Genomic DNA, 14,078 nt, shown 5'->3' with positions numbered 1-14,078 from the left:
AATGGAGCTGAGTGTTCATTCTGAAAACTATCTCAAATGGAGGCAGGGAAATGAGGGTTAGAAGTGGAAAGCATCAAACTGGTCATGAGCTGACAAAGTGGATGTTGAATAACATGATTTTTTCTTCATTAGGATTGTAAACAGGTCCACTTGTAAGTATGGGGAGAAATATAGACTTCTGAATTAAATGATTTCATTAGTCTTTGGGTAGATTATCCCCAAATTTCTCTTTGATCTTACTGTTTCCTGTCATTTCCATTTTCATGGAAGATGATGATTAATGGGATGGAGGGGCAATGAATTACAAATCAGTTAGTTTTGGGTACTTCCTGTGTTTTTATAATTATTTAGTTGGGAAGGAGGTTAAATTTATAGGTGTCAAATGAGACTCCCGGCTCATATGTGTTAACATGATTGATAGAAACTTGGCTAGTCCTGCTTTGTGAATGGGAAATGTATCTTGAAAAGAATCTTCTGTGACAATGTCTGAGGAGCTTGGCCTATCTTTGGACAATATATACTATATTTTTAAACTATATAGTTTTAAAAAATTAACAGTATATACTTTCAGTAATGGGAGTCATTTGCAGGAACATTCTCTGCATAGATGTGGTATGCTGCCCTGTGGTCTGGTTGTTGGTTAGCACTATCTGGACTAATAGTAATCAGGAATAAGTAGTGAAAAGTAGTCAGGAAGTCAGTGTCAGATTTTTGTAATGTCACCTCTGGCTGCCTTTATAGTAAACACCAGGAGCAAACTGTTCTTAGTAAAAATTCTCTAGTGACATTCTCAGTTGTCCGCCTATATGGGTGTTTGTGTATGTGACAGAGTGAAGTGGCACTTGACATAGGTCTTAATTACTTTAGTTTTCTTTCACGTTATCACTATTTAATCTACATTTAATTCTTTTCTATTTTTTAATTTCTTCCTTTTAAAAAATTATGTAAATTAGATTATTAGTGGTATTCTTTTATACAAGTAATGTTTATATGGAATTTTCATAGATGTTTACCATTTCCTTGCAATTTTGGAAGTCCCCGACTCAATCGTTTTTCTTCCTGAAATATTCCCTTTAGAAGTTTCTTTGGTTGAGGTCTTCTGATAGAGGACTCTTTCAATTTTTACCTAGCTGTAAATGTATTTATTTCAGCCTTATTCTTTTTTTTTTTTTTTTGCAGTACGTGGGCCTCTCACTGTTGTGGCCTCTCCCGTTGCGGAGCACAGGCTCCGGACGCGCAGGCTCAGCGGCCATGGCTCACAGGCCCAGCTGCTCTGCGGCATGTGGGATCTTCCCAGACCGGGGCACGAACCCGTGTCCCCTGCATCAGCAGGCGGACTCTCAACCACTGTGCCACCAGGGAAGCCCCCAGCCTTATTCTTTAAAAATAGTTTCTGCTCCCTTCAAAGTTTTTGATTGACAGTTATTTTTCTTCTGTCTTCAGTTATTAGTGTTCAGAAGTCTACTGTTTTTTCTTTCTTTCTTTTGGTAGATGACCATTCCCCCAGCTACTTTTTAGCTTTTCTCCTTGTCTTTGGTCTTCTGCACTTTAACTATGACATGTCTAGGCATACACATATCTCTTTTTTTAATCAGTTCTGGGAAATGCACAGCTGTTCTCTACCTAAATATTGTCACCTCTTCATTCTTTCTGTTCTCTCAGGGACACCAATTAACATATATTAAATCTTTTTATTCTGTCATCTCTTAATATCATTTTTTATATTTTTCTTCTTATCTTGCTGTGCTTCATTCTAGGTAATTTCTTTTGCCGTGTCTTCTTATTCATGAATTAATAACTTTGGCCTTTTATGGCTAATTTGCTGTTTAACAACTTAATTGAATATTTATATTAAATTCATCAGTTAATTCCAAGTAATCCTTTGTTGACCTTTATATATTTAAACATTTTATGCATAGCTGTTCTATATGCTGTATCTGAACAAGTTTGATACCTGAAGTCTTTGGGAGTTACAAACATTTTTTAAAATTATTATTATCATTTCTGCTGACTCTTGGTCATGGTGGCATGCCTTCTTATATGTTTGACTACCTTTAGTGTTTTACTCATTAATTAATAATTCGTAGGAGTCCTGTAGGCCTAACTTGGGGGTTGGGGAAACCTTTCTTTGGAGAAGATTGTCTTCTGCTTCTCCTGGTAGCCAGAGAGCACCCCCAGTTTAAGACCAACTGGGCATTCTTGAGGGTCTTTAATCAGAATAGACATTCAGACTTCCTCTCTCTCCCTACTGCTGGTGTAAAGCTTAATTTCCCTGGTAATCGTGCTACTGTATCCTCTGTCCTTAGGCACCTCCACCCCTCTGGGCTGCCTCATTCTCAGCCTCCTCCTGCTCTACCCAGCTGCTTATTGTTCTAGCTCTAGTTTTCTTATTGTTGTTGTTTGGTTGGGTTTTAGAGAGGAACTGAGACAGGGAGTATTCAGGCTTGGCGACCTCTCCTACCTCTTGTGAGACCACTTATGTCTCAAAGAGAATGTCCTCTCCAGGTTTAATTTTGGTTTAGTGGAATAAGGTCCTGCAAGCATTTAGTTAGACATAATACAAAAAGCCAAGGTTGTTAAACGTTTTCAGTCTGTTTATCTTTGCACCAAAATATAAAACACTAAAAATACTGAAACTGAGAATAAATTTAGAAAACTTATTTAATAAAGGGTTAATAGACAAGTATGTAATGAATTACAGTAGCCAAAATATCCTGATCTTCTGAAACAAAATCCCAATCATTTGCTTATATTATTTTGAAAGACTTCAATGATTCCTATCGTTTATAGTGACTAGAATGTTTTTCATGGTTTCCTTTTATGTTTTGCTAGGCTGCTACTGAAGAGGAGAACAGCCATGGTCAAGCAAATGGTATTCTGAATGCTCCAAGCCTCGGTTCACCAATTCGTGTCCGCTCAGAGATTACTCAGCCAGACAGAGATGTTCCATTGGTGCGAAAGTTACGTTCCATCCACAGCTTTGAGCTGGAAAAACGTTTGGTGCTGGAGCCAAAGCCAGATACTGACAAGTTTCTTGAGACTTGGTATAAAATAGTTTTTCTTTTTCTTTTTTTTTTTTTAAAGCAACTAAAACACTATTAATAACATTACTTTCTATTATGTAAAGTTTTTCAGATAAGGAGTTTTTGCATTTTTCTAGCACTGATTTGATTAAGCTGTCATCATCTTTATCCATGTTTTTAGTTAACATCCTCATTCTTAATGTGACTTGCCTTCTGATACTATTACAAGTTCTATAACATATAGCCTTTGGCTATGGGAGCTGGAAACTTCATAAGACTAGGTATGAATTAAATGAACATTTTGAAGTGATTTTGTTTGGAAGATGATCTCTTTTATTGGAATGGAGAAGATGCATTATAAGAGAGGGCATGAAAAATATGGTATTAGGCAAGAAGAAGGAAGAGTACATGAAGTAGAGGAAAAAGTAATTTATGTACAAGTGATAGGCAGCTGAATTCAATTTAATGAAGACCTTCTATGAGTAAATGCTGTAGGAAAAAGAGACATGAATATTTATCATTCTACCTAGAAAGAAGGAAAGGTGGAACTTTAGAGAGCTATACATAGGTAACGACTGTTTGTAGTTCACAGTTCTAAGGCCCCTTATCTCCAATTTTGATAACAAAAGACTGAAACTTTAAAAAGAACTTGGGATATATTTATGAATTATAGAAGGCTTTAGTAATATTAAGACCTGAGTGTCTTTAATAATAGTCACATCCTTCAATTGTACGTCCCCAGTGGCTACTATTGGCAAAGAAATACAAAGTTAGAAGGACCATGTATTTAACTAACATAATAGTTACTGTGTCTGAAGATAATTCAGCCACTTCTGGCCTTGTCCAATCTAGCTTCCATTTTAAACAGTACTTCATAGCTGTGTATTCTTCATATTCTTCATTCAGTCTCACAGCTATGTGATGTAAGCTTGTGTCTACACGTTGATATGATCAAAAGGATGGACTGGGGTAGTGTTTAAACATTTTCAGTTGTGCATGAGATTGGGAATAAAAATAAAAGTGTGATAGGGATAAAAGCTTAGTTTGGGAAAAAATTAGTCTAACAAAAGAACGTAACTAGAAAGAGAGTCCATGCTGAGGGAAGAGCTGAGAGGTAAGACAGAGAACAGAAGTACTCCAAGAAAATGAACTCAAGCCAGAGCCTAGAATGAATAGGGAACAGTTGAAGGAAGTGAAGCACCTAATTACAAACTTAAGGAGAGGAACAAGTGTATTGCTTAAACTGCTTCCCTGCAGGTGAGAGCAGTTCTCAGAAGCCAGTGCAGCCAAATACCACCAGTCACACTATTGCTTAGCCCTGTCTTTGGAGGAGTTTACTTGAATGAGTATACATTTATATACCTCCCTGAAGACAAAACAAATGCAGAAAGTATTTGCCTGATGTGTATTAGCTTCCTCATTTCCTTTTGTAGGGCCTCTGCTGAGGCAAAAGCCCCTTGGGTAAGTTGTCCCTCAGAGCAGAGAGCAGAGGGCAGTGTGATTGAATTGGCAAAGCAAAGGTGAACTGGGTCACACAAGTCACCCTGGTTAACCTGGTTAGGCTTCTTTCCTGCCCAGCAGCAGGAGAGACATCTTCCTCCTACGGGCTCCGTCTTCCAAAACAGGATTACGACAGGTGGAGCAGAGCGTTATCCACCTGTGAAATGTTCCTTATGCTTTATCCATATTGTTTTTTTCTCATCTGTGGGTAAATATTAGTTCTGTATAGAACTTATAGGCTATATAATAAGTATTCTCCCTAGGACAGTTAAGTAACTTGTGTTCATTTTCTTAAGCTTGGAGAAAATGCAGAAAGATTCCAGTGAAGGAAAGGAATCTGTTCTCCCTGCTCTGCTTCATAAGCCTTGTGTTCCTGCTGTGTCCCGTACTGACCACATCTGGCACTATGATGAAGAGTATCTTCCAGATGCTTCCAAGCCTGCCTCTGCCAACACCCCTGAGCAGGCAGATGGTGGTGGCAGCAATGGATTTGTAGCCGTTAACCTGAGCTCCTGCAAGCAGGAGGTTGACTCCAAAGAATGGGTGATTGTGGATAAGGAACAGGACCTTCGGGATTTTAGGACAAATGAGGCTTTAGGCCATAAAACAACTGGAAGCCCTTCCGATGAGGAACCCGAAGTCCTTCAAGTCCTAGAGGAATCGCCTCAAGATGAAAAGCTCCGATTGGGTCCTTGGGCAGAAAATGATCATTTAAAGAAGGAAACCTCAGGTGTGATCTTAGCAGTTTCTGGGAAGTGCCCTGCCACTGCTGCTTTAGAACAATATGCAGATAGGCTGGAACTCCAGGCTGGAGCTGCTAGTCAATTTATTGCAGTGACACCCACAAGTCCAATGGAGGCACAAGCAGAAGGACCCCTTACAGCAGTAAGTGATTTGCTCCTGTCATTTTTCTGTCATCCACTCAAGGTGCTATTAAGAAAGGACTAATAGTTGATCAACTAAGATTCTTCTGCAGAGGCCTAAGTTTGGCACATGGGTGTAGGGAATGATGTCTGGACTAAGTTCTGTAGTCCGTCTTCCAATGTGAAATTTCTCAAGAAGTGAGATTTTTTTATCAGGATAGCAACCTATTACATGAAATGTCATTATGACCTAATTTCATAATAACATTTATAATTAGACCACAAGAGCTGTCTATCTGCGTGTGTATATATAATATGATTTTTAAAAATTTGTAATTCTAGAGATTTTTGAACTCTACATTATAAATATAGTGAGGATGGCATGTATTTAACCATTCATGGTTTGTACTTTATACTGTACACCATTGCTAGTATCATTCTTTTTGTTTCCTTTCTCCTTCATAACCTTCACCCAGAAATTTGTCATATTTTATGTTCCTTTTAAACAGTAGTTTTCCAACTTTTTTTCGCATTTAATTCTTATTTTGATAGTAGTTTTCCAAGCTTAATGTCTGTTGTTTATAAAATAGAGTCCCAGCCTCACTTCCAGAACTTCTGCTTCAGTAGGTTTGGGAGAGTGAGAGCCCAGGAATCTGCATTTTAACAAGCAGCTGAAGCCAATTGTGATACAGGCCTTCTGCAAAGGAACATTTTGAGGAAACTCACTCTTTATTCTCAGTTTGGGCATTTAGCTGGAGACACCTGTTACCCTGTTCTTATCAGTAAGCATTGGTGCCCTCTGTGACTGTGTGAGTCTCACAAAAGCCAGATATGAAGGCAACATCTCAGGCGCGAGCAGGTCCATCTGTCCTTACATGCGTGGGAGTACCAGGTTTCCCTAAATGCCATCATCAGCTAGCGGCCGTCTTTTCCAGCTCACCAGTAACAGCATTGTTCCGCGAGCTGAAATGTTTTCAGTTAGAACAGAATTGCACACGCAGGTGTAAAACAGTAAGAAAAGGTAACAAAATTTGATTTTGTGTACAGCTCTGTAGGAATTTACCTGCACTTCGAAATAGAGAAATAAATGCTTGCCTCTTTCTTCATCATAGTTAGTTGGTCTTTCCTTCTTTCCTAGGACTGTTTTGTGTAGTTATACAAGTCATTCACTGCATAAAGAGACCTAGCCAAGGGAACAAGTTGGGGTTGAAATCTAACCCAAACTTTGCTAGCCAAACCGTGCATCTTTGTGTAGGGCTGTTTCCTCTTTGAGGGGCATCCTTTTCCAAATTGTACAGAGGTCCCCTGTGGGCTAGAGGCAGATCCTAATGCCTCCCTCCCTTGTCTGCATTTCTTTTTCCACCTCACCTTCCTCTTTCCATTCATTCCCTCTTTCCACCTTCCCATATTCAGTTTCTTCTTTTCTTTGACTCTAGTATGCTGTATACTCACTGTTGGCTCATGCATTTTTCCAACAGCATTCTGGTGCGCTTCCCTGCATAAAGGGTTCTAAACCCTCGGCTCCATTTCTCCTGGTATTTTTTACTCTCTCCCATCAATACTGTCCTGTCCACAAAAATTGTTCTCATGGTTCTCTTACACTATCTGCAACATTTTCTCTATCAAATTTTTGAAAGACTTGTATATTATATTTGATATTATAAGTTTGACCTTATTTTCAGGTATCATTAAATAAAAAATCTTTTTCTTAACTGAAGGTCTCTTAAATAGCAGCCTCATCACTTGTACACTTGTGTCTAAGGTATTGAACTTACCATCTCCTTCATTTTGGGGAGCTTGGGATAAAAATATATCTCTTTTGTGGGCCTCTTCTTGAGGCCTACATTCAGAGTTTACTTTTGCAAGCAGATGTCGTTACTTCCCTAACTTAACTACAGACACATTAAGTAGGGAGTACCACCAAATAGTCTCTTTAGGTCTCTTGCAGCTCTGATCACATGCTCTAGCTTAGACAGTATGATAAAACATATTACCATTCTATCTGAATATTTTAAATTAGGACATATATATTCTGATGAGAAACAGTTTGTTAGTTTATATCTTTTGCATTCAGGCTTGTTTCCTCTTTATGATGATATGAAAGAAATTGTCCTGGTATCTTAAAATATGTAAGAACTATAAAAATAGGCAAAGCAAAAGTTTATCTGTATTACAGGTATAGTTGGCATATTAAATCAACTGATGAGAACTTCAGCATTCTTTAATTCTCTTTATTTCTTAGCATAGATTTGTGAACCTTGTTTAGGGCTTTCCTTATCCATATACATGAAACCACTGGTTATCAAATAGCATGTATAAATTTTTTAGATGATATATTTTGAAAGATGGATAAATTTGCTAGATTCAAAAGAAATTGGGGTTATTTTTGGAAATTAGATTTTTTTTCCCGTGGGGTAAACAGTTATGAAGTTAGCCCACTACTAATCATTTCTAAAAAGAGGCTGAACAACATAGATTTATAGGGAGCAAAATAAGACTAAACTTTGGCTTATAGGGGAGATATTAAATTATGTTTTGATTAGCAAATGGAGAGGCAAAATTAAGCTGGCATAAACGAACAAGGATAGAGAAGGAAACTAAAGTAACTTGAACTGCTTCTGAAACAGGTCTAACTATTGGTCCAGAATGACAGTAACTGTAGGAAAGAATGTGACCAGTTTTGTGTGGTGTTGAGTAATCACTGTTGGTAGGGAGAAGGTTGGACGGGTTATTCCTTACAGATATTGTGGCAGATTGTACCACATGATCTCTTGGTTCTAGACAGTCCTTTAGAAAGGCAGTGCTTCATTTTAGTATCACCTTTGGAAACACTATAAATGTGACTGGAGAATAATAATACCACCTATATGTTACCTTTTGCTGTGTAACAAATTACCCCAAACTTAACAGCTTTAAACAACAGTTATTATTTCACACTTTTTCTAAGGGTTGGGAATGCAGGAGTGGGTTAGTCTGATTGTTCTGGCTCAGGGTTTCTCATGAGGTTGCTACCAAGCTGTAGGCCAGGGAAATCATCATAGGGTTGGACTGGATGGGAAGATCCTCTTCCAAGCCCACTCACATGGTTGTTGGCAGGCCTCAGTTCTTCACTGGATGTTGGCCAGAGGCTTCAGTTCCTCACCACGTAGGCTCTCCATACTTGACATGGCAGCTGGCTTTTTCAGAGAGTGAGGAGAGAAAGAGACAGAGAAGGGGGCGGGGGTGGTGGTGGAGAGAACACCCTCCACCAAGGTAGAAGCCACACTGTCTTTTATAACCTGATCTCAGAAGGGGCATATCATCATATTCTCTTGGTCACACAGAGCAGCCTTCCTCATACCAGGGGATTGTCAACATACTGAAAGACTTTCCTCATTGACTTGTTTTTCAGACATTGAGAAGAAGAAAAGCAGGAGTGGGGGGTGTAAAGTAATGCACAGAGAAAGAGCAGGACAAAAAGAGAGTCACATGTACTTTTTTTGTAATCTGTCAGCATCTATTAAGAGGATTCCTCTGGCTGTATTTACAGGAATTACTAATACCAGTACTATGAGAGTCAGATCAGCAGTTGTTTGCATTGCCTTAATTCTGTTCTTTCAGCCCTTCAGTTCCGTGAGGTGTCTGCTAAGTTCCAGGCTTTCTGCTGTACCTCAGGGATAAACAGTTGGCACCAACCTGTTAGGTTGACATTGAAGGCCTATGTCTAAACATTTACCTTAAACCACATGAAGTGATTTTTGTGGTTGAGCTGTGTACACAAATGAGAATACAGATAAATCTGCTTAGGACAGGGGAGTGCAATGTTGGGTGTTTTAATTTTCTCAACTCTTATTTTCTAATTTTATTTACCATGGTGAAGATATATTACTTTCAAAAATAAGAGGACTTTGAAGGATGAATAAGTTTTCTGGAAGGAGATGCAGGGGTGTCAAGCAAAAAACACAGCATGTATGAAGGCAGAGAGGCTTGAAACACCAAAATTCAGAGTATTTAAATAAGTAATCCAAAGTGTTAGGGTGAAGGAAGGAGGCTGAAAATGAGCTGCACAAGTGAGGTGATAAAGGGCCTTGACCTGCCATGCTGAGGTATATGGGATGGAGGACAAGAAACTGCCAGGGTTGAGGTTGGGGAGTAATGTGCTCTTTGGGAGCCATGGAGGGAGAATGGCTGGGGCAGCAGCCAGTGAGGAAGCTTTGGCATTAGTTCAAGCAAATACGAGGGCTTGAACTGTGAATCATGAAAATCTCAATGAAGACTTGAGGCATTTCCATAGTGCAGCTTACCTGAAATAGTAGCTTCGTGTGACTTTTCCAGTGTTCCACTGAATATTTGGAGCCCTTGTACACCTGGAGTGACTATATGAAAGCTCATGGAGTCACTCAGAGTCTCTATTGAAAAATGAATGATCCATGTAATTAACAGATGAGTGTTTCAATAGTATGGAAAGGTAAGGACTTTTTGGATTGATTGCCACCGTGGTTAACTTCTTGAAATGGATTTTGTAGGAGAGTTGAATGCATGTACATTGACTAGGGAGTGGCTAAATGTCCTCTGTCTGACCATGGATTTCTGTTTTTTTTTTTTTCGGTACGCGGGCCTCTCACTGTTGTGGCCTCTCCCATTGCGGAGCACAGGCTCCGGATGCGCAGGCTCAGCGGCCATGGCTTACAGGCCCAGCCGCTCCGCGGCATGTGGGATCTTCCTGGACCAGGGCACGAACCCATGTCCCCTGCATCAGCAGGCAGACTCTCAACCACTGTGCCACCAGGAAGCCCCATGGATTTCTATTTTTGATCTGGAAAGTTGGGTCATTATAATTATAGAAAAGTTTTGTTTCTATGAGATTACATCTCTGGAATTACATATGATGGTATAATTCAATCAATGAACGGTCAGAAAGGATGAGAGACTGGATGGACCGACTTGGGAAGTAAAAAAAAAGCTCATTTGTGAAGTGTTCAAATAAAAGACTGGACTGTCACTTGGGAGAGGCTTCATAGAAGGAACCCAAGTGTCCAATGGTTGATTTACTCATATGTTCAACATTTATTGAGCGTCTACTGTATGTCAGGTACTGTGCTAGGCATCACAGCCCAGTGACTCTCCTCACTATTTAAGTGCTGTAGATGCTGTGATAGAAATCTATAGGTTGTGGAAGTTGGGGATAGTTGAACTAGATTTATCCCCAAAGTGTCTTCCAAGATTGTATGAAGGGGCTTGAAAAGTGACTATTAAATCCTGTAGCCATGTATGTGATATATAATTACAGACCAGCCAAGAAATATTATTTCAATCTGTCTTTTCTGGGACTTCTATTCTTTGGGTGTGAGTTGTGACTTATTTATGATTCCTAGTACCTCTACAAAATTTTTATAACTTCAGATTCCCTTAAATATACATTCAACTATTAATAATGAGTGACTGTCTCTGAGGAGTGGGATAACAGGGGAAGGGAAAAAACAACTTTTACTTCTCATTTACTTAGGTCTTGAGGCTTCAGGTTTTCAGTTTTACCCACCTCTGTAAACAAAGACTTCTGCCCTCTCCATTCCTTACCACCACATCAGCCCTCATATCTATCCACATAAGCCAAACCACAAAATAACAATATCTTCGGCAAAAGTAACCAACATAAATGAGGTCAGGGTAAGCGACAGGGGTAAAGAGTGAGACATTCTTTTAGGATGTATGGCCTCTTAATATGCACATGTTACCGCAACTGTGTACTGTCTTTATAGAAATAAAAATTTGGTACATAAAAACATGGTTCAATAATAGTAGCTTAGTTTCATTCATAGTTTTCGACACTTGTATAAAGTATTATATAAAGATGCTTTAAACAAAAGTCTGCAGTAGAATTTAAATAGCCCAAAGAAGTTTGAATGGTTAAAATTTAATTTTTTTTAATAGGCCTGGAATTAGGCCAAGAATAACTCAGTTACTCTTGGCTATAGTAGGAACCAATAAATTATTCTACTACCTATATCTCTTCTAAATTGTTTGCCAGAAAAACAAAATGAAATATAGATATTTCATATACCATATTCCTTTCATTTGGAAGAGAGACTATTTGGTATGAATGTTGAATTTACCAAGGTTTTTATTATCTTAATAGCATTACTATCTTTGAATGAGAGGAAAGTGAAAGGATAATTTGTAAGTTAAAATGTGAATAGTTGGTTTGCAGTTTATTGTCTCTTGCCTGTGTGGCCAGTTCTGAACATGGGGTAACTATAAAATAATGAGGCTGCTTTATCTGAACTAAAAAGTAATGAGACTGATGTTAGTCAAATTCAGTACTAGAAAAAAAGTAAGAAAATTTGAAAGAAATGGAAAACATTGAGGTGATTTTCTAATTCTATAGAAAGGTGTACCTGATACAATTAGAGAACAGAAGAAAGGAAATGATTGAATTCATGCCTTGATGAAATGTTTGTGAATTAGAGAAATTAAACATATAAAGGGATGTATATGGCTTACTGGCAGATCATTAATTCAGTCTATAGAGTGTCCCAAGTATGGGAATTGCTTTTGTGTCTTTATAGTCTAATGTTAAGGAAGCTGTTTTTAGCTATACTTAGAATTAGCTTTCTTTTCTCTGTATGCAGCTATTGATCTTTGGTTTTGTTCACCTTGATAGATAATGTTTTTTTTTTTTTTAATTTTTTTTTTGAACACTCAGTTTCCCAGACTTCATTTGAGAGTGTGTAGTACATGTCAGTAAGTAGGCTTTGCTGTGAGGGAATCTCAAAATCCTAGAATCCTGTCCCTAACTTTTTTTGACTGTGTTTTTCTTCATTTGTGAAATTTGTGTTAATAAAAGTACTCAATTAAAATACCGGGTAGGTATGAAATGGAATCAGTAAAAATGATTTTAGGAATATTTTATAAATTAAAGTGCTATATAGATATTACAGTAATTTATGCAGTTTCTCATAATTGCTCAGAATCTTTTCAAGAAAATTAATTCTTCTCTCCAGTGGTTCATATATCTTTTCTATATACAAGATTATCATCTCTTTTTTCATACCATACATACACAGACATTTATATCCTGAATCCAGATGAGTTAGGCTCAGAAGTGCATTGATTCTCTAGCTTCAATCTCAGAAGACCAGTGGAGTGTTATTTTTGTAAATAATGCTGATTTCATTTTGGCTGATGTACTTGGAATTACGTATAATGATGAAATGACTGTTGGTTTATTTTGAATGTAAATATAGTCATCTCCCTAGTTATTTGGTATTTAATATAATTTCATAACTGCTTTTCTTATCACCATCACTCTCAGGTCTTAAAAAGTAAATTCTGAAGAGTAAATAACTATAAATTTTAAGTTTCAATATCATTTTTACAAATACTAGAAAATTGCCATCTGCCTATATTTAGTATAATGAAAGAGAGGTACAGGTATGAGGTGACTTCCTGAAGGGTGACAGCACCAGTAGAACTTACTGCCTTTTCCCCAAGGTCATTGTAGGTCTGGGCTTATTGTGAGAATTCATGTCTGAACCTAGCCTGTCTTGGATTAACAGAGCCTCAGTACACTGATTCCATTCAGGAGCTATTCCAGGACATTAGTTAGGTGTTTTCTCCCTGGGCTGGGCTTAGGGTAAGCTTTGCGTGTTCTTAAACCTAATTGTTCTCCTGACACACAGAGAAACAGATTTAAGCAACTTATCTGACTCTAGAACCAAATGGGTTTCTTGGTGTCATTGGACTAGAGATGGGGTCTAAGTGAAATCTCCTATGACAGCTCCAAATTCATTTGGCTTCGAATTCAGACCAATTTCCATAGTTTTATTAGAGCTTAATGGGCTTCATTAAATGATTTTCGAGTTATTTAATTTCTCAAAAAGGCTTTTTTCCTTACCAGTTTATGTGGTTGACATTTTCTGCCTCCTTACATGTCACTTAACAGATGAGAAGATGTAGGTGTCTTTAATGTATTTTTTAAATTTAATTTTATTTGTTTTTCACTGTGTTGGGTCTTTGTTGCTGCGCACAGGCTTTCTCTAGTTGCGGCGAGTGGCAGCTACTCTTCATTGTGGTGTGCGGGCTTCTCATTTCAGTGGCTTCTCTTGTTGCAGAGCATGGGCCCTAGAGCATGCAGGCTTCAGTAGTTGTGGTGTGCGGGCTCAGTAGTTGTGGCACATTGGTCTTAGTTGCTCCGTGGCATGTGGGATCTACCCGGACCAGGGATCGAACCTGTGTCCCCTGCATTGGCAGGCAGATTCTTAACCACTGTGCCACCAGGGAAGTCCTGTAGGTGTCTTAAAGAAAGGACATTCTTATTAAACATTGAATCTTATTCACATAGAATTGAAATGACCTTTGTGAAAGGATGGTAGAATTTCATTTATAATAGGCTGGACCTTAAAAAATTAAAGAAGATATAAAAGATTAGTAAACATCTTTGTGTTTGCTTATAGGAAAATATTAATAACATTGATTTACAGAATTTATGGGAAACAACAAATGCGTGTAAATTTGGAGTTTTTCAACTTAGAATAATTTACCGATAATTTTTCCCTAAGATTCTGTATCTGGATTCTGGCAGGAAATAACTGGCACACTCACAGGGACTTGGAGAAAATCTAATGAAGGGAACTTTTTACAGACGTGTGGGTAGGGTTTAAGAGAGCCAACAGGAACAGAAATAGAGGGAGCTATTCCTATTCTGAGTCCTGAA

The 14,078-nt window shown here is 38.2% G+C and overlaps 1 protein-coding gene across 4 annotated transcripts in view; it reads left to right on the top strand.

Moving 5' to 3' along the window:
• TTBK2 (tau tubulin kinase 2) overlaps positions 1-14,078 on the top strand; it is a 145,782-nt gene that overhangs the window by 120,630 nt on the left and 11,074 nt on the right. For all 4 annotated transcript variants that reach the window (XM_027084066.1, XM_027084067.1, XM_027084068.1 and 1 more), the window contains 2 exons: positions 2,833-3,044; positions 4,820-5,408. In XM_027084066.1, coding sequence (XP_026939867.1) covers positions 2,833-3,044; positions 4,820-5,408 — 801 coding nt within the window. The remainder of the gene's footprint in view (positions 1-2,832; positions 3,045-4,819; positions 5,409-14,078) is intronic.

This window comes from Aethalodelphis obliquidens, unplaced genomic scaffold (assembly GCF_003676395.1).
Source record: "Aethalodelphis obliquidens isolate GAN/ISIS:26980383/991018 unplaced genomic scaffold, ASM367639v1 scaffold51, whole genome shotgun sequence".
NCBI classification, from domain to species: Eukaryota; Metazoa; Chordata; class Mammalia; order Artiodactyla; family Delphinidae; genus Aethalodelphis; species Aethalodelphis obliquidens.
The sequence above is the reverse complement of the archived record's forward strand: the minus strand, read 5'-3'. Positions and strand labels throughout refer to the sequence as shown.